Source organism: Eulemur rufifrons, chromosome 9, assembly GCF_041146395.1.
Source record: "Eulemur rufifrons isolate Redbay chromosome 9, OSU_ERuf_1, whole genome shotgun sequence".
NCBI classification, from domain to species: Eukaryota; Metazoa; Chordata; class Mammalia; order Primates; family Lemuridae; genus Eulemur; species Eulemur rufifrons.
Window position 1 is genome coordinate 39,478,878 of NC_090991.1, and position 19,671 is coordinate 39,498,548.

Here is a 19,671-nt window from a genome sequence, read left to right on the forward strand (position 1 = left end):
TGCCTAATGTGAGACACTGGCCTGCTGTTGAAAATCAGCTGGGCGGTATCACATGTTTAAACGGCCTGTGTGTGCATTTTGCATGACCCTAGAGTGTGTAAGTCCTTGGGGCTCCAGGTCTGGGAGGGCGTTCCAAACAGAAGGGAATGTGCAAAGGAATGGAGGAGAGAAATCACACGGCATGTGGCCGTGGAACAGCAGGTGGCTTGATCTTGCTGGAGCACAGAGTTTGTGGCAGGGATGTGGGTTGGGGCTGCAGGGGCCAGGCAGACCATGGGGATCTCGCAGGCTGTAAAGGCTCTTGGGCTTATTTCATAGGTGATGGGAAGCCACTGATAGGCTTTAAATTGGGAGTGACAAGGTTGGATTTTTTTGTGACTACTCTAGGGGCTGAGAGGGGGTGGAATTTGAGCAGCCTCAGGCCAGGAAGGAGAGCAATTGGAGGCTCTAACTCAAGTGGAAGATGTTGACAGCCTGTGGTGGTGGGAAGACAATGCAGTGGGCGGGAGAAATATCTATTTGGGAAGTGAAATGAACAGGTAAGGGATAGCTTCTGAAAAGCAAAGAGGTTAGTATCAAGGATGTGTCCCAGGTTTCTAGTATATGTGAATGGGTGGGTTGTGGTGTTGCCAACTGAAATAGAGGCATTGGAACACCGACAGAGCTAGCCCAATGGGGGGGGGGGGGATGGAGGTTGCCCCTTCAAATATTTGAGTTTCTGAGGTGCTTCTGGTCATCTAGGTGGCACAGGGTGGTAGGCAGCAGAACGTAGAACCTTGAGCTCTCAGAGCAGGGTAGGAAGTGTTGGCCTGGGGCCAGAATGCACGGATTCCAAATTTGGCCTCATCACTGGAAAGGCCAGTTTTCATGAGGTTGTGCAGCCGTGACAAATGACCCCCAAGCCCCAGTGGCTTATAACAACAAATTTTTCTATCCTCACTGGCATAAGTAAAGGCTGTGGGGTCAGCTGTGGCTTTGCTCCATGTCTCTCTCATTCTGGAACCCCATCTCGGCCTTGCACAGAGGGAAAAGCTCAATAGCACAGCCATGTAATGACTCTCAAAGCTGCCGCTGGGACAGAGCATGCGTCCCTTCTGCTCACATGCTATTGGCCAAAACAGGTCACGCGGACAAGCCCGATGTCCCAACCACTGACTGGGTATAAAACCTTGGGAGCTCACTCAACTTCTCTCTGCCTTGCTCACCTCATCTGTGAAATAAGAATGACAGGACTATCTCTTAGGATTGTTAAGAAAATTCACTTAGTTCGTACACGCAAAGCGCTTAGAACAGTGCCCAACACAGAGTGAACATTATGTAGTTGTGGGGGGGGTGGGGGGGGGTCGTGTTTAATAGGTATGGAGCTTCAGTTCGGGAAGATGAAAATGTTCTGGAGACGGACACTGGCGATGGTTGCACGACACTACGAAAGTACATGATGCCACAGAACGACACACTTGCAAATGGTTACAATGATAACTTTTATGTATATTTTACCATCTTTTGTTTACAGAACAGTAACTATTTGATAGGTCATAGATTAGGGAAACTGAGAGCCACACTTGTACAGTGGGCAATGAAGACAATGCATTTGCATGAGATAAAAGGGTTCTTTTGCAATGATTACTTTTGCACCCACATTTTAAAGAATCTAAGGGGTATACCTTGGTCTAGATGCTTTCTTCCCTTTGCCCTGTTGCTTCTAGACATTGTCTGGGTGATGATCAGATGAGAGTCAGAAGGCTGCACACAAGAGCAGTGGTTCTTAGCTCTCTGTAAAGAAAAAGGCCTGGGTACTTTGCTTTTTTTTTTCTTGATTTTATTTCTCCAAGAGTTTTCTTACAAAGTGAATTGACCTTGCACAGTTAGCTTGATGTAATCTTAAGAAAATATATGACGTATGGTTTAGAAAAATCATACATGCTCTAACCAGCCATCTCTTTTGGCAATCATTTTCCATAGTGTTTGTCCTTTCTGGCGTGGGGAGGTGGGGTTATTTTTACACGTGAACGATGACATCTACATACAACAGATCCAAACTCTTGCTAACCTCCCTCTGCAACACCAGCTGGTATGGGGAGATAGCACAGGGGAGGGGGGTTTATCTCTTTCCAGGACTTCAGTCGCCCCAGGCTATTTGGCCATCAGTCCTCAAGTGGCACCCTGGGAAGACCTGGCTGAAGTCTGAGCAGTCCACACACATAAACCTAGCAGTTCCTCTCACAGTAACAGCATTTATGGAACACATAGGAGGGGCTCAAATGCATCCTGTGGAGGAAGAGGGACTGTTTTCTTGTCCCCTTCTGCAGTCACAGGACACTGCAGCTGGAGAGCTGTCCCCTCCAGGGTTCCACAGCTCTGGGGCCTCACCCAGCAGCCGTCATATCCTCTCCCACTCCCACAATGCAGAGGCCGCTTTCCAGCTCTCTGCTCAGCAATGTAAGCAGCTGGAGAGGTTTTCAATCCAGAAATCGTGGATTAAAAGGAATAAGCTGCTCTTCTTCTCTGGAGCACTGCTCAACAGTTCCAGCTGTAACCCTAAATTGATTCTGAAGCAGCAGATGCCGTCCTGGGTTGACTTTCATCCACCCAGTCAAGCCAATGTGGATGGGCCTATATGAGGACACAGAGACCTACACAGGCTATTTTTTTTGTCTTCTCCCAGGCAATCCTCAGAAATTTGCCCACTTAGCAAACAAATTTGGAGACAGGGTTGGGTTCCTGACTCGCAGCAGCTGAGGTGCTGGCCTTAACCCTCCTCATACTGATTTTCCCCGGGGTTCGGGGATGACCAGGGGCCCAGATGTCGAGCCCAGAGAGGAAAGGTGGGCCAGGTTGTGTGTGTCTCAGTCATTTCCTTTCTTCTGGAGCATTTGATTTCATGAGTCACTAGCTGGTTCCAAGGTCCCTCTCCCAGCAGGCCAGGTGGTGTCCAGCCCTGGAGGAAGCCTGGCTTGTAGGAGGAAGGTGGCAGGAGGAGGTGTGGGTGGCAGCCAAGAGACCCTGAGAAGCAGTGTCCCTGGAGCTATTTCCAGGCTTGTCCCGTCTGGTAGGATGGCTGTGTGATTCCACAAGAGTGTGGGAAGCAAAGGCCCTGGGAGGGGGCTGCTAAGACAGAGGAATGCTGGACAGAACTTTCTGGGAAACACTGGGCAGCTTCGTATCCAACAGTCAGTCAATGCAAGATGTGGAGAGGCTGCCCTGGGATGAGTTGGAAGAAGGTGAAGGCGGGATGGGGGTAAAGGTAGTTGGATAGGGGACTCAGTCTCCATCTTTTGTATTCTCCATGGAGAATGTCACTCTGAACTCGGAGAGGCTGCAGAGTCCCCATCCTCGGGATCCTGCCCATGGGGGGAGATGGGTTGACCCCCCTTCACGCGCTTCCACTTCATCCTTCGGTTCTGGAACCACACTTTGACCTGAGGGAAGAAGCAAGGGAGCCTGGTCACTCCAGGGCTGCTGTGACCCCCCACCCCACATCTATGCTCACGCTGGCCAGGGTACAACTCCAGGGACCCCAGCTTGGAACCCTCACTTGCCGTTCTCCACTCCCCAAAAGGCCCCAGGGACTGAGACCAAAGGGAGGACACACCAATCTGCCCAGAGGTCTGTCTAGTGTCTCCATATAAGCCCCAGACAGACCTGGAAACAGGTTCTGAAAAGCATTGGCCCCACCCCCTTTCACATGCCCTGCCCCCCATGCCTACACCCCTTCCTCCAGCCTCCATTCCCCAAGGGTCTGGGAGCCTCATCCTTAGGCACAATTATTACACACTTTTTAGGTTAGATAGCTCTGGTCAGCACATTTCCTCATCTGAGCTTCGGTATTACCTGCAGGCTGGAATTATGACCCCATTTTACAGATGGAGACCCGGAGGCCCAGGGCTAGGAAGTGGTTGAGGCAGGATTTGAATCTGACTCTTCTGATTCAAAACATGGCACTCTGGCAGAGTGCTATATCAACCGAATGCTGCTATCAAATATTATTATTATTACTACTATTATTCCACATCAGAGCATAGGTGTGGGTGGGATGCACTGAGGAAAAGCCCAAAACAAAGGACCAGGGCAGTTTTTCTCAAAGTGTGCCCAGGAACCAGCTGTAAACCCAAATCACCTGGTGAATTTATGAGAAATGCAGAGTCTCAGTCCCACCCATTATTACTGCAAAATCACCCTCCCGGAGCTCCGGAACCTGTGTTTTGAACAAGTGGCTCAGTGATTCCAACGCAATCAAGTTTGGGAATAACCACATCAAAGGTTCCAACCCCAGTTGCGATGAGAATCACCTAGGGCAGGGGGTCCCCAACCTTTTTGCCACCAGGGACTATTTTCACGGAAGACAATTTTTCCATGGACCAGGGAGGTGGGGGATGGTTTTGGGATGATTTCGGGATGATTACATTTATTGTGCACTTTATTTCTATTATTATTACACTGTAATATATAATGAAATAGTTATACAGCTCATCATAGGCTGGGGACCTCTGACCTAGGGGACCTGTGAAAAATTCTGATGTGGGGATCCCATCCCAGGCCAATGAAAACCATCTCTAGGGGTGGAGCCCAGACATCGGTGTTATTCAAACCTCCCAGGCCATTCTCAGGTGCAGCCACAGTTGGGAACCATTGGACTGGGTGGAGGAAGGAGAAGAGGGTGAGGGTCCAGGGAGAGGGTGGGACAGCAGAGCAGAGGAGGGGTTGCCGGCTGCACCTGCCGCTCGGAGAGGTCCAGGTTTACGGCGATCTCATATCTGCGGAGCCGGGTCAGGTAGTTGTGGTGGGCAAACTCGGCCTCCAGCTCCCGCAGCTGCTCCTTGGTGAAGGCCGTCCTCTCCTTGCGGGCCTTGCTGCCGCCCTCCGGCTTCCCTCGGTTCTCCTGGTTGTCTGCGGAGAGAGGACCCCACCCAGGAAGCCATGGGCTGAAGGAGCCTTGGTTCCCTTTCTTTCATCCTGAAGCAACCAGGCAGCCTTTCCCAGTCACTCTCACTTTAAGGGATGCTGAGAAAGAAGCTACACTGTCCCCTCATTCCTTCCAGTGTCCTACTGCTCTAAGAATTGGGAAGGTCTCTTGGCTCCCAAACTCAGCTGCTTCCCCCTAACTTTCTTTTATTCCCAAAGCTCTCTTGGCTGTCTAATGGTTTCTACCCCTGAGCATGACGTTATTAGTGGCTGTGAGCTTGAAGGTGAGATGTCCTAAGACAAATTCTCAAAGTATGGTCCGCCACCCACAGCCTCAGCATCACCTGAGAACTTGTTAGAATTGCAAATCCTTGGGCTTCACCCCAGACCTATTAAATCAGAAACTTTACGGATGGGGCTCAGCAATCTGTTTTAACAAACCTTCCAGATGATTCTGGAGCACAGTCAAGTTTACAAACCACTGCTCTAAGACCTCACTCAAAGGGTGCCCAGGTGCCAGCAGCCTCAGTGTCACCAGGGAGCTGTTCAGACATGCCGGATCTCAGGCCCTGCCCCAGAGGGCCAAGTCTGGAAAGCCACCCGGACCCCTGTGAAGGAGGCTCTGTCTCAGACAGCAAGGGCTCAGCCATAACTGCCAACGGGGTCAGGGGAACAGACCAAGCACCTGGCGTGTACTAGCCTCTTAATCCTCACAATAGCCCAACCAGGTGGTTCTAGTATTAGCCCCGTCTTATAGACCAGAAAACTAACACAGAGGAGTTCAGCAAATTGTCCAAGTTCATCAGCCTGTGCGCGGTGGAGGCAGGAATCAAATTCAGGCAGTTTGACTCACACACTGTTCAAATGAAATAATTGTAGGAAGGGCTTACAAACTGTAAACTACTGTATAAACATAATAACCGTTCTCTCTCGAGCAGGGTAAGAGGCTGTTCTGCTTTCACTTTAATCAGTGGTGCATGGACAGAGACAACACACCGGAATAATTAACTAACAATGCGAGCCACGTGGCCAGTGAATGGCTACAAGAGCCATTGTGCGGGGCTCTAACACTTAGAAGTCTTTCAGTTGCTTGTCCTTTTGCAGACGTGGAAACCATGGTTCTGGGTGAGGCGCTTTCCTGAAAGCTGCGCCCCACCCTGTGCTCTCTGAAAGACCCCAGCCTCACCCTGCTGGCGGGAGCGGTCCTCTGTTCTCAGAGGCCGGATCTAAACTGACCCGGAGGGCTGCGCGGAGGGTTCAGGCCGGGTGGTGTGAGGCAGAGAAGCTGCCCACGCGGTCAGCTCGGCAGGCAAGTTGCGGCGCGGGGCGGGGGGCCGCGATCCGACTTGGAATTTTGAGCCTGGCTGGTTCCCCGCTCCAGCTCTTTGCGTCTCCGCTTCCCCGTCCTCCGCCCCCACGGCCCCGAGAGGGGACGACGTGCAGGGGGCTGCAATGCGAGTGGCCGCTGCGCCCCAGGGACCCGAGGGGCTCCGCGCAGCCCGGGTGCCCGGGTGGGGGCGGGTCGCAGCCCCCGGGCCCGGATTGGCCGCCTGCGGGGCGCCCGGGGAGCAGGGCAGGGGGCGATCCCCGGCGCGGGCTGCTTGGCCGGCAGCCCCTGGCTCCTGGCCGGGGAAGGCAGGCCCAGACCCCTCCGGAAGCAGGAGCGTGGGCCGGAGGGAAGGACGCGTAGCCCGGGCCAGGGTCCTCGAGGAGCCCTCCGGCCTTGGCCGCGGCCATCGCCGCGCCCCCTCCTGGCGGCTGTCCCGCGGGCGAACCGCCTTCTTGGACTCCACCCCGGCCCGCGGGCCGAGTGCGCAGGAAATCCGGGCTGCGGCTCCTAACCGCCTCCTGTCCCAGGGCTCGGGTTCCCAGCCCTTCCTGTTCGCGGCTGCGGGCAGTGGACAGCCCAGAGACTCGCGCTGAAGTCTGGATCCCCAATCTCCTTGCTGGAGACTATGGGAAAGTCACTCGGCCTTTCTGGGCTTCACTCCCCTCATCAAGAAATTGGGGAAAATAGGCCAGGGGCGGTGGCTCACGCCTGTAATCCTAGCACTCTGGGAGGCTGAGGCTGGAGGATCACTCAAGGTCAGGAGTTCGAGACCAGCCTGAGCAAGAGTGAGACCCCCATCTCTACTAAAAAATAGAAAAAAATTAGCAGGACAACTAAAAATATATATAGAAAAAATTAGCCGAGCATGGTGGCACATGCCTGTAGTCTCAGCTACTCGGAAGGCTGAAGCAGAAGGATCACTTGAGCCCAGGAGTTTGAGGTTACTGTGAGCTAGGCTGACGCCACACACTCTAGCCAGGGCAACAGAGTGAGACTCTGTCTCAGGAAAAAAAAAAAATTGGGGAAAATAAAGCACCTACCTCCCAGGATTATTGGGAATACTGGACGATCTAATGTGTGTGAAAATGCTTTTAAAACCCAAAAGTGCTGGGCAAATATAAAGTATTCTTCCAATTCTTCAACTTCACCAGATGCCGTCTGGAGGGCTGGGATGGAAACAGCTGGCACTTGAAGGCTTCTATGTGCTTAGACGCATCCACTTCTTAATCCTGACCACAAAGCACGCCCATGAGTAGATACTACTATTATCCCCTTTAGGACTGTTGTGTGGATTTGTGCGATAATTTGATTAATAGCTCTTTCTCCAGGGACAGATGATTTTTTCTCACTCGTGCATCTAGCCGGTAGCTGCTTCTGTACCTGGCACAAAGTAAGTACTTGCTAAATATTTGCTAAACCATCCTCTGTTATATAGAGGAAGCAGCTTCAGGCCCAGGAACTTGCTTGGTGTGCCTGGTAGCTTTTAGGCAGCAGAAGGGAGATTTGAACCCAGATAGATCCATCTGACTAGAGCAGAGGCTCTCTACCTTGGCGTCAGATTCTCCATCTTCTCATCTTCATATCCACCTCTCCTCTCCTGTCTCTTGCTGTCCTGATTTCGGCTCTGGGGCTTCAGTGCCTATTTCCAGAAGAGGAAATGGGAAGAAGCAGCCTAGGTTGGGACCCAAGCATCTCAGCTAACCCTTTGAGTGACCCTTGGGGCAACACCTACTAATGGTGGGCAGGATATTGGCTCTGGGAAGACACTTGTCTCTTGTTAACTTCCCAGAGTGGGATAAACTTCCACCACGGTTAGAAATGATAAAAGGACCAACAGTACGGGGAGCGAACTATGAATGCTGAGGTGGAAGTTACGGTTCTTTGTTCTGCAACAGTATGAAAGATGGTGACACTTTCATCAGGATAGAAAAAGAGAACCCTGAGCACTTCCACACCATCTCTGGCCGAGGGGTTCAGTTCCTGAGCACACTGCCACATGAAAGTAACTCCTGTCCCCCAAGATGGTTTGGTCCCAGGAGAGTGCATCTTTGGGGAGCCCCTGTCTCCCATCTGGGCCTCAGTTTCCCCTGTGTAGAAGTATGGGATTGGTCCCAGGGAGCTGGCGTCGGAGTTCTTTCCCGGTACATAAGCCCTGACTGATACCTCCTCTCCCTGTTCCCTCTTCTGCTGAGAACACCTGACCTTGATGAACTCTCAGGTCCTCCCAACTTCAGGTATTCTTGTCCTGGCTCCTCGTCCCTCTCTTCCGTCTCATCTGAGGTCTTGCTGTATGCTCTGTCCCAAAGCCCTCCCCAGCTTCCCACAGCCTAAATATCAGGGCTGTGCCAGGCATTTCTCTGTCCCTGCCTGGAGCTGAGTGGAGGGGAGTTTTATCTGCAGAGGTGTCTGGGCCCTGGAGGTGCTGGCTCCAGGGATGCGCTTTCTCACCTGGGGCAAGTCCCTTAAGTTCTCTGAGCCTCAGTTTCTTCCTTTGCATACACCCACTGTGCTCATAAGGCTGCTGAGAAGGTAAAATGAGGTGGGAGGCCTGTTAACACCTAGCACAGTGCCAGGCATGCAGCTGAGGCTCTGTTTGAAGGAACCATCAGAAGAGATTCTGTTGGAGATGGTGTCATGGGCGGAGCTTAAACACGAGGCTCCTTAAGGATCCAGACCCTGTGAAAAGGAAGCCTTTTAAACATCTGGCTTTCGGCTATTTTCCCTCTGCACTCCTCTTCCACATCTCTTCATGGACCTGTGTCTCTGGCCACTATCAGCCACTATTGCTTCAGCCTTCCAGGGGGGCCATGATTCTGGACATAGTCAGTAGATGTGATCAGAATGACAATCCAGTTGTCTTCCTGGTCCTGCTCCTCTCTCTCAGGGACAGCAGGTGCCTCTTCTAGAACTGCCAAGGGAGGATGCTGGCGCTCAGCTGGCTGCCCCTGTGGTTAAGGGTAAGCCATCCGCCCCAGCCCCTGCACGACCCTCAGCTGGAGCAAGGCTGTGGGGGAACAGGCTACGGTGCCCAGAGAAATGCAAACAGGATGTGTGTGTGATTGTGGTTTCCACCACGAGCTTTTACACCATCCAAGGCAAATTGTTTCATAAATAGCTGTCACATTTGGCAGGCCTTCCTAAAGTTAGCAGACAGCTTTATCAGATCCACAGGGAGGTTCAGACAGACCCAGAGGAACATGCCTTTTGGAGTCCTGTACTCTACTTCCCAACTCTTGCAGCACCATTTTACATAACTTTCCGCCCCAGACCAGATAGAAAGCCCTGTGCCCCATATGCAAATAGCACTTTGCAGTTGACAGTGGATTTCTTTCACCCAGAGATCAACTTTTTCTGGACTTGTATATACTACAGAATCATAGAAAGTAGAGCTGGAAGGGATGTAGAGATGATCTAATGTCACCATTTCATTTTAAGTTGAGCCTAGACAAGGTAAGGACACACAGCAAGTTAGTAGCAGAATTGGGCCTAGAACCCACAGTTCCTCATAGGAAGCTATTGCCACACTATTAGGCTGCTTCCCAGTACATCCTCCTAATGTTCTGTGAGATTTAATTAATCAATGAATTGATTAATGTGTAAGGTACACGTTAACCCATAGAACAGATGAGGAAATTAAGACCCAGAGACTAGATGGCTTCCAAGGCCTCTGGGACCAGTCTAGGCCTATAGCCACATGTCACACTGCCCTGGGGAGTTGATAAGCATGGAGGCTGTGCCCACTCCAGGGACAGTGTCTGGGTCCAGATGTGTCTCCCTGGGATTCCCCAGGGAGGGGAGAGGAGGAGAATATTTGGAGCACGACATCACTAGGTGAGACCTTGGCAAATCCTCCGAAAATGGTATCTGTGGCTTCCTGGGCTGTCACAATGTAGATACTTTGATGTCCTGGTAAGTTCTGCCACTTTCAACTTCAGAAGGAGGGATCAAAGCTCATCAAAATAGACCAGACCTGGATGAAGGCGGCTCAAGACCAAGTGGATGTTGACATCTGGGGCCTCCCTGGCTTGCCGGGGTTGGCCTGACTTTCTCACTGGGCCCCGCTCCACCCAGTGTCCAGGCCCTCTCCCTCTCCTGTAGGTGCCTGAAGGGACATGGGCAGGCTCCCAGCCTCACTGAGGAGCCCAGTGGTGGGGCCAGAGAATTCAGCAGATGTTTTCTGGGAAGAAAAGCAGATTCTTCTGGAATGGGAATGCCTGGTGCTAGAGTGATCTTTGCTGAGAGTCCCAGGCAGGATGGGGCAGTGAGGGTGGGCAGTGGTGACAGAAAAAGGAGGCAGCAGCAGACTTCAAGAGGGGCCAGGGCTGTGGGCAGTGCTGGGCTTTGTTTGTATTTATAAGTTCCAGATGTCACCCTCAGCTGTCACCAAAGGAAGTGTGGGCTTCAAGACCCAGACCCACAACTCACACTGTTCCTTTATGTCACTGTGCAAAGAAAGCAGGGAACAAGAAGAAATAGAAAAGCATGCTGCTGGGGCTGCCCATTTCTTTCGTTCTCACCCTTGCCTTCACCTCTTTCCTTCCTTCCTCTGTCACACAGCCCTCTTCTTTAGCCATTCCTTCCTAAAAGTGTCTCCACCTTTAAAATCTCTACTTGTTGGTGTAAGTTAAGAACTCAGGGATCTGCTTGTAGCCAGAAACAATGCCCTGTCCCCAGTGGAAAAGCTCTTGTGGCCCCTGGGACCCAGGGCTAGGAAAGCTCCGAGGTCAGGGCCTTGTCTGAGGTTCCGCCTTCACCAAAGGGGTTTTCAACCGGAGCATTTGTGCCAAGGCTTGAACCTTGTCCCTATCCCATACTTTCAGTTTTGGGCTAAACGGTGTCCTCCTCCCCAATTCCTATGTGGAAGCCCTAACCCCAGGATCTCAGGATGTGTTTGGAGATGGGGCCTTTAGAGGTGACTAAGTTAAACTGAGGCTGTTACGGTGGGCCCCAACCCAATCTGCCCAGTGTCCTTGTAAGAAGAGATTAAGACACGCAGAGAGATACCAGGGAAAGACTTGGTGCACAGAGCGAAGACCACACGAGGGCAAAACAAAAGGCAGCCCGTCTGCAAGCCAAGGCGAGAGACCTTAGCAGAAACCAAATCTGCCAACACCTTGGTCATAGATTTCTAGCCCCCAGAACTGTGAGAAAATAAACTTCTGTTGTTTGAGGCACCCAGCCTGTGGTATTCTGTCGTGGCAGCCAAGACACCTCCCAACTCCCCATCACCGGTGCTTACCACTGAGGACTGAGAAGTAGTGAGGCTGCAAATACAGATTATCATTAGCAGAGAGGTTTGACTGCACAATTAATGTAATGCACTTGACTCATTCCGAAACCACCCCCACTCCATCCGTGGAAAAATCGTCTTCCATGAAACCAGTCCCTGGTGCCAAAAAGGTTGGGTGCCACTGCTGTAGGGACTTCTGTGCTTAGAACAAGGTACCCTTTAGAGTGGAGAACACAGCCACACACCCATGTGACAGCTGCCACTCTAGCTGTCCAGCCATGGCAGTACCCCTTAACTGCCTGGCCACGGTGGGTCCCTCTTACTGACCAGCCACAGCGGCTCCACTTGCCTCCCAGCTGTGGTGGCCTGGTACTTAGGAGCTGACCCCAGCACCCAGTGGAGGATTCCTGCAGAGTCAGCCCAGCCTGCATGTGAGTGTTTATGTGTCTTTCTGACCCCAGCACTCACTCTGTGCCTGGGCTTGTTTTATGACTGAAGTCTGGCTCTCTGAATATCTTTCTCATAAGTGAGACTGTGCAAGTCCTAATGCATTTCACAGAAGCATATGACACGGGGTGGAAACCCTCATGCCAGGCAGTGGAGCTGCTCTCAGAGAGAAGGTAAGAAAATGAATGAATAAATACCAGGCTGCAGTTGAGGCCGTTGACCAGACATTGAATGGGCTTCTGTGTGCAAATGCTTTACTAGGTGCCGGGAGACTGCACAGATGGATCGGATATCATTCTGGTCCTTCACGCACTTCAATTTTGGGTGGAGAGGCAGCCCTATGTATCTACAGTGCTGGATGCAAGGCCAACCGTGCTTCGATGCTACTAAACAAGGTATAAACAAGGCACACTCCATGTGTGTGGGGAGGGAGGGCCAGAAAGGATTCTCAGACACTCAACAAAGTAGTAGTAGAAGGAAATTATCTCAGAATAATAAAGGTCATATGTGAAAAGCCCACAACTAACATCATACTCAATGGTGAAAAATTGAAAGCTTTCCCTCTAAGATCAGGAAGAAGGCACGGACGCCTACTCTGGCCACATTTATTCAACATAGTACTAGAAGTCCTAGCCAGAGCAATTAGGCAAGAAAAAGAATAAAAGGCATCCAAATATGAAAGGAAGAAGTAAAATTGTCTCTATTAGCAGATGATATGATCTCGTATGTACAAAAGCCTAAAGATTACACACACACAAAAACCTGTAGAGCTAATAAATGAATTCAGCAAAGTTGCAGTATACAAAACAACACACAAAAATCAGTTACATTTCTATACACTAACAAGGAATAAGCCAAAAGCGAAATTAAGAAAAAAATCCCATTTACAATAGCATCAAAAGGAATAAAATAATAATAAATTAACCAAGGAGGCAAAAGGCGTGTATACTGGACACTATAAAACTTTGCTGAAAAAAATTAAAGACAACACAACTAAATGGAAAGAATTTGTGTTCATGGATTGGAAGATTTAATATTATTAGAGTGACTGTATGACAACCCACAGTAATCTACAGATTCAATGCAATCCCTATCAAAATCTCAATGACTTTTTTTGGGCAGAAATAAAAAAAAAATCCTAAAATTCATATGGAATGTCAAAGAACCTCAAATAGCCAACAATCTTGAGAAAGAAAAACAGAACTGGAGGCTTCATTATTTTCTAATTTGAAAATATATTATAAAGCTGCAATAATCAAAACATTATGGTACTGGAATAAAGGCAGACATAGACCAATGGAACAGAACAGAGAGGCCAGAGAAAAATCCTCAACGTATATGGTCAAATGATCTTTGACAAAGTAGCCAAGCCTGCATAATCAGAAAGGACAGTCTCTTAATAAATGGCACTGAGAAAACTGGAGAGCCACATGCAAAAGAATGAAGGTGGACTTTTACCTTACACCGTGTACAAAAATGCACTCAAAATGGATTAAAGACCTACAAGTAAGACCTAAAAATATAAAACTCTTAGAAGAAAGAATAGTGGAAACCTTCATGACATTGGATCTGGCAATGATTGCTTGGATGTGACTTTGGAAGCACAGGCAACAAATGCAAAATTAGATAAATGAGACTACATCAAACTTAAAAACTTTCACCATGCATAGGAAATAATCAACACAGTAGAAAAGCAACCTATGGAATGGGAGAAAATATTCGCAAACCTTACATCTGATGTGGGGTTAACATCCAGAATATATGCAGAACTATAACTTAACAACAAAAAAACCCAAAGAATCCAATTAAAAAGGGGGAAAGGACTTGAATAGACATTTCTCCAAAGAAAATATACAAGTGGAAAGCACATGAAAAGATACTCAACATCACTAATAATTAGGGAAATGCAAGTTAGAACCACAATGAGATATCACATTTTTGATGGTCACCATCAAAAAACCAGAAAGTAACAAATGTTGGTAAGGATTTGGAGAAATTGGAACTTTTGTGCAATGATGGTGGGAATGTAAAATGGTGCAGCTGCTATGCAAAACAGCATGAAGCTTCCTCAGAAAATTAAAACTAGGATTACCGTATGATCTAGCAATTCCACTTCTGGATATATATCCAAAAGAATTAAAAATACAATCTCAAAGAGATATTTGCACACTCATGTACATTGCAGCACTATTCATAATTGCCAAGAGGTGGAAGCAACCTAAATGCTTATCAACAGATGAATAAATAAAATATGCTCTCTTTCTACACACACACACACACACACACACACACACGGGAATATTATTCAGCCTTAAAAAGGAAGGAAATCCTGTCATATGCTACAACATGGGTGAAACTTGAGGATATTTTGCTACATGAAATAAGCTGGTCACAAAAGGCAAATACTGTATGATTTCACTTATATGAGGTATCTAAAATAGCCAACTCGAAACAGAAAATAGAATGGTGGTTGCCAGGCACTGGTGGGGGAAAGAGAAAAGGGGAGTTGTTCAATGCATGTAGAGTTTCAGTTCTGCAAGATGAAAAACTTCTAGAAATCTGTTGCACAGCAATGTATATATAGTTGATTCTACTGTACTGTATCACTTAAAAAGGGTTCCGATGTTAAATTTTATGTGTTTTTTACCAGCACACACACACAAAAAAAAAAAAAAAAAAGAGAGAGAGAGAGAGATTTTAAATATAAGATGTCCCGCGGTAAGAAATCTCAGAGTTCCTTTATGAAGTTGCAAGCTGAAGTTAGAAAATCAGCATAGGTTCTAACAGATACTATTATCTGAAAAGTCTTAACTGTAGTTTTCACTGGTAGATGCAATGCACAAGTGTAGTCATAAATCTTTTAAAAAAGAAAGAAAATGTTCTTGGAAGGGGTGGCTTTTGAGCTGGGTGTTAAAATAAGTAGGACTTTAACAGGCAGAAGGTGGGGGAAGGGACGGGAGCTGAGGGCTAGGACACAGGCCAGACTAAGGAGGCGGAGGAAGAAAACGCAGGATGTGTGTGGCAGGGGGAGTGGAGGGCGACAGAGGGGCTCATTTGCGGAGAGTTTTAAACCTCAGGCGAATTTGAGAGTTTATGGTCGGGCGGGGGCAGGTGGAGATCAGATCTTGCAGGGGAGAGATTCGGCCAGATGAGCCCTGGGGAACACACGTGTTGCAGTTGAAGGAGGATGGGACAAATCGAGTCTGATTAAAGACGAGTCTCCGCAGAGCGAGGACATCAGCGCGGACAGGGCAGTGTGAGTCCCAGCACTGCCGCGTCCCAGGCAGGCGAGCGACTCACCTGCAGCCGCTGATCGCACAAAACCTTCCCTTGAACTCCATCAGGAAGTCACCGCGAAATCCCTCATTCTCATAAATTAAAGACAACAGTTTGGGGTAAAACAACAGTGGCCTCGCAGCTGTCCCTGCCAGCAGAGGTCTTTAACTCCCATTGGTCTGGGGCCGGGAGTGGTTCTCTAAGATAACATTGTGCACAGGTCTCCAGGGTCGGGGAGGGTCAGGGACCCCACTTTCTTGATCACTGTTTGAGCAAATCAGCTCCAGCTTCCACCTGGAGGAAGAGGAAGCAGTTGGGGATGTTCCTCTTGTAACAGACTTTCAGTTCCTGGAGCCTCCTCCGCCACCCAGCATGGGGCACATTTTCCAGGCACAACTCACCCCACGACTGCTCCAGCAGATCTGTGAGCTCCAAGCTCCTAATTGATGACAACTGGATTTTAGGATCAAAATAATTGCAAGAAGTTTCCAAGTCTTATACACCAGACGCAGGAGTTTCTGAGACAGCATATTTGAAATATTCAATTCCACTGTCCCCATAAATATAGAAATATTTGTCAGACCCTATGTTCTGAAGGCTGGTTCAGGAAATAGGGGCCTAATACCATTCACAACTACTGTTTATTGAACTCTTACTATGTGACAGGCACAGTGTTAATCTCACGGGTCACTGCATTTAACCTCCACAGGGACTCCATATAGAGGGTGCTATTGCTATTATCCCCATTTTACAGCTGGGGAAACAGAGGCTTCAAGAAATTAAGAACTTCCCCAAAGTCACGCAGCCAGGAAGTTGCAGTGCTGATTCTGCAGTCTCTCTGTCCAACTGTGAAGTACCATGGCAGACACATTTCTGATCAACGCTGCTTAACCTTGCAGACATAGCTCAGCTGGGACTGGGGTGAGTTACTCAAACCTTCAGTAATCAAGATAAATACTATTTGAAGGCAATGTCTTAAAAAATCAAAATTAATGCAAAAAATTGATGATGAACCAAGTATCAAAAAAAATTTTTTTTTGAGACAGAGTCTTGCTCCGTCACCTGGGCTAGAGTGCCATGGTGTCAGCCTAGCTCAGAGCAAACTCAAACTCCTGGGGTCAAGTGATCCTCCTGCCTCAGCCTTCCGAGTAGTTGGGACTACAGGCATGCACCAAAACGGGGTCTTGCTCTTGCTCAGGCTGGTCTTGAACTCCTGACCTCAAGTTATCCTCCCGCCTTGGCCTCCCAGAGTGCTAGGATTACAGGTGTAAGCCACCTTTCCTGGCCAAAATACCAAAATTTTAGATAGAGTCCAGTGACTCAGGACTGGCAGGGTAGGGGGGGCTCTCCGTGGGTGTGTCTTTTCTGAGCTGAATTCCAGATTCCTGGAGTAGGTACCCAGCCTTGCTACTCACTTTCTCCGTTCTTTAGGCTCTTATGCAGCTGATCTTTCCTGCCTTCTTCCCCTTCAGCTAATTTCCAAGCAGAAACTCAAGCAACCGGGCAATAATGATTTCCAGAGAGTGGGTCTGGAACCACAGGTGAATGAAGGAAAGGCGGCTTGCTGTGCCCTGCCTCGTGCGCTGCTGCTGCTGCTCCTGAGGGACCCCGAGGGAGAGCCCAGGGCCCCTCCTGGTTGGGTGCCTCCCCCCACAGAGGCTGACCCCATGAAGGGTGCGGGCATTCAGCAGAGGGTGTCCCTGTGCTCTTGGGGTGGTCAGCTGCTTGGCGTGTGTGCTGGGCTCCACAGTGCAGTGCCATCCGCCACTCGCCAAAAGGAAAGACATTTAGGTTTTCCTGCAACTTGGAATAAGGAAAGATTTCGCCTGAGCCCAGCAGGCTGTTGGCTTTGCTCCTCCCTCCCCAGTGCCCTTGGCTCTGGGATCCCTGGAAAGCGGCTGGATGCAGCCACGGGAGATGTGGGCAGAGATGGAGGAGTCACAGTGACAGACGCCACGGGCTCTTGAACACAGCCCACAGCCAAGTCGCTGAGAGTTCCTCCTCGTTCTCATTCTTGGCAAATCTCCAACCAGGGGTAGGAATAGTCAATTTTCCTGCTGAGGATTTAACCACTGGGAGTTAAAGGGCTCTTCTATTAGCAGCCGGGAGGGCAGCTGTGGTTATTATCACGCATGGAGACCAAATACCATTTCAACGTGAGGACTGTAATTGAAATCTACCGAGAGGTATGGGGTTTGGGGTCTGAAGTCCCGGGTCTGAGCTCACATCTAAGGTGACCAACTCTCCTGGTTTGCCCAGGACTGGGCTCTCCCGGGACACAGGATTTTCAATGCTAAACCAGAAAAGTCCCGGGCAAGGCAAACTGAGATGAGTTGCCCACTCTATTTGGATCCCACTTTTGCAGTACTCCCCTCGAACTTTCAGCCTCTCCTTTTCCACACGGATAGAATCGAGATACTAATAAAATCTGCTGTCCCCACCTCCAAACCTGTAGGGCTCGAAAGAGCTAACGTCTGTATCCTGCAGCACCTCGAACCTCCCCACCAGAGCACGCCCCAGGCCGACAGGACTCTGCGGCCTCTTCCTCTCAGTTTGAGCTCTTTTGGGGTGAGATCCCCTTATTCATCGCAGCGTTCCTGGGGCTCAGCAAAGAGCAGATACCCGGGAAATCTGTCCTAAGTGGAGAGCACTTTGTAAAGCAAAGCACAGCATTCTGTTTGTTGGCTGGTACCCCCTTTCCTGGCCGGCCCTGGTCAGCCCCATGGGAAGGGCCTCTACAGGTTCTGCCAGGCAGGAAAGTGGGGCCCTGAGGAGGGAGGCTCGGGCACTGCCTTGTTCTGGGCAAGGTGGGGACAAGGAACCAGACAAAACATGAACGGGCAGTGAGAGAAGCCAGGGAGGGCCCTGTGGGGACAGGAGGAAACAACAGGTCCCCACCACGGGGAGGAGAAGGGCTCTGCCCAGCGCTAGCCCTCGGCCACCTGCCTCCCAGACTCTCCCCAAGGCCGGCCATCCCTCAGGAGGGCTCCTGGCAGGGATACCTTCCCTGGGTGCCAGCCAGACCTTAGCATGCCAAGCCGTCCCCTTGGCTGGGGCATGGCCCGGCTCCGCAGAGTGATACTTGGTGGGCAGTCTGCCCCAAATCCCAGCCCTCCATCTCCCCCTCGCTCCTTGCCTGTCCCATCCCAGCCCTAGGCCGGCTTCTCTGCCTCTAGGATCCTGGAGACGTAGGCTCCTGGCTCTGGGTGGCACTCAGGGTCCCAGGCTCAGTCCTAATCCTCTAAGCCTGGTCTCAGGTGATGCCCCTGGCGAGCGAGCCCTGTGGCTCTGGGATGTGCGGAGCTGGCTGGAGCACGGTGGGGAGGAGTAGGACTGAGAGGCAGCCTGGGTTCAGCAAAGCCCCTCCCTAGCACCCAGCGGTTCCACCCCACATGTCCTGCAAATCTTTGCTGATCCTGTTTCATTGTCTTGCTGGCACATCCCTCCTGGGGCCCAGGAGTACTGGGGACACAGGTGTAGCCTGCATCACCAGAGAATCCTAGAACTCTGAGTGGAAGACACCCCAAAGGGAACTGGTCTAGTCTCCTGAATTTAGGTAGGTTAGACAGTATTGTTCGAAATTCATGGTCAGGCCTCCTAAGCTCAGAGAGGGTGAGCAACCTCCCCAAGGTCACACAGTAAAGGAATGGTCAGCTGCTCCTCAGCCACCTACCTGAACTCTCCTTTTTCCGTCTGGATGATTTCTTCTCTGTCTCATTGGCAGTGCTCCCAAGCACCCCGTAGTCCTCGCCTGGGCCTCCGGTGGCATCCACCAGGCCCGGGCTGCTGGTCCCCATCTCTCTGGAGCCCCCAGGTGGGCCTGAGTTGGGCCTGCGCCGGGCCTCTGAGATAGGGAAGTGCCAGTCGGGGGGCTGTGGGAAGGCGGGGTGCTGCTCGGTGAAGAGGCGCTCCTCCCGGGGCAGGCTGTGCGGGGTGGCCGCCAGGCAGGAGGCCGAGAAGTCAGGGTACGCTGCCGTTGCTGTGGCTGGGAAGTCTGGTTTCTGGTGGAAGGAGAACGGGGTTGGCGGGTAGTGGGGTAGCCCTGAGGCCCCATTGCCTTCGGAGTGGGGGTTTCGAAGGCAGCCCCAGACGGGGGCCGGGGGCTGGGGGCTCCTCATGCAGCTGCTGACCGCGGGATCCATCTGGTGTCCCCTGCTCGCCTCCGTCCTTTCAAAGAGCTCACTCTTTTCACTTTTTATATTCAAAATTTTAAAAATGAAAAAAAAAATGTAAATAGGAGGGAAAAATGTTCAACAGAAAGTTCACCCCAGAAACCAAAACAAAAACCAAAACTAAAGTCTCTCCTTAGAGCGTGCACACATGTGGCCAGCTACCCCTGTGCGCGTGCACACACCTGTGTCGGGCTTCGCTCCTCGCCCCCTGCCCCTCCAGCACACCGGCCTGCCTACTGGGGTCCCTTGTATGGGTATTTGCCGCCGATGACACTAAACATTTTCACTGTCCCAGCCCAGACGCACCAGCTGAT

General features: G+C 50.4%; 1 protein-coding gene across 1 annotated transcript; it reads right to left on the minus strand.

Moving 5' to 3' along the window:
• Positions 1-3,296: 3,296 nt before the first annotated feature.
• MEOX1 (mesenchyme homeobox 1) lies at positions 3,297-19,327 on the minus strand. Its single transcript, XM_069481486.1, has 3 exons — positions 18,859-19,327; positions 4,715-4,887; positions 3,297-3,419 (listed from the first exon to the last, which is right to left on the minus strand). Exons 1-3 carry the CDS (start codon positions 19,325-19,327, stop codon positions 3,297-3,299), a joined length of 765 nt encoding a protein of 254 aa, XP_069337587.1.
• Positions 19,328-19,671: the final 344 nt, after the last annotated feature.

Coding starts and splice junctions, on each gene's coding strand:
- MEOX1 (XM_069481486.1), bottom strand. CDS start 19,327: ATGGATCCCGCGGTCAGCAGCTGCATGAGGAGCCCCCAGCCCCCGGCC. Junction 4,888..18,858: donor ACGGAAAAAGGAGAGTTCAG/GTAGGTGGCTGA, acceptor CTCTCTCCGCAG/ACAACCAGGAGAACCGAGGG. Junction 3,420..4,714: donor TGGACCTCTCCGAGCGGCAG/GTGCAGCCGGCA, acceptor TTCTTCCCTCAG/GTCAAAGTGTGGTTCCAGAA.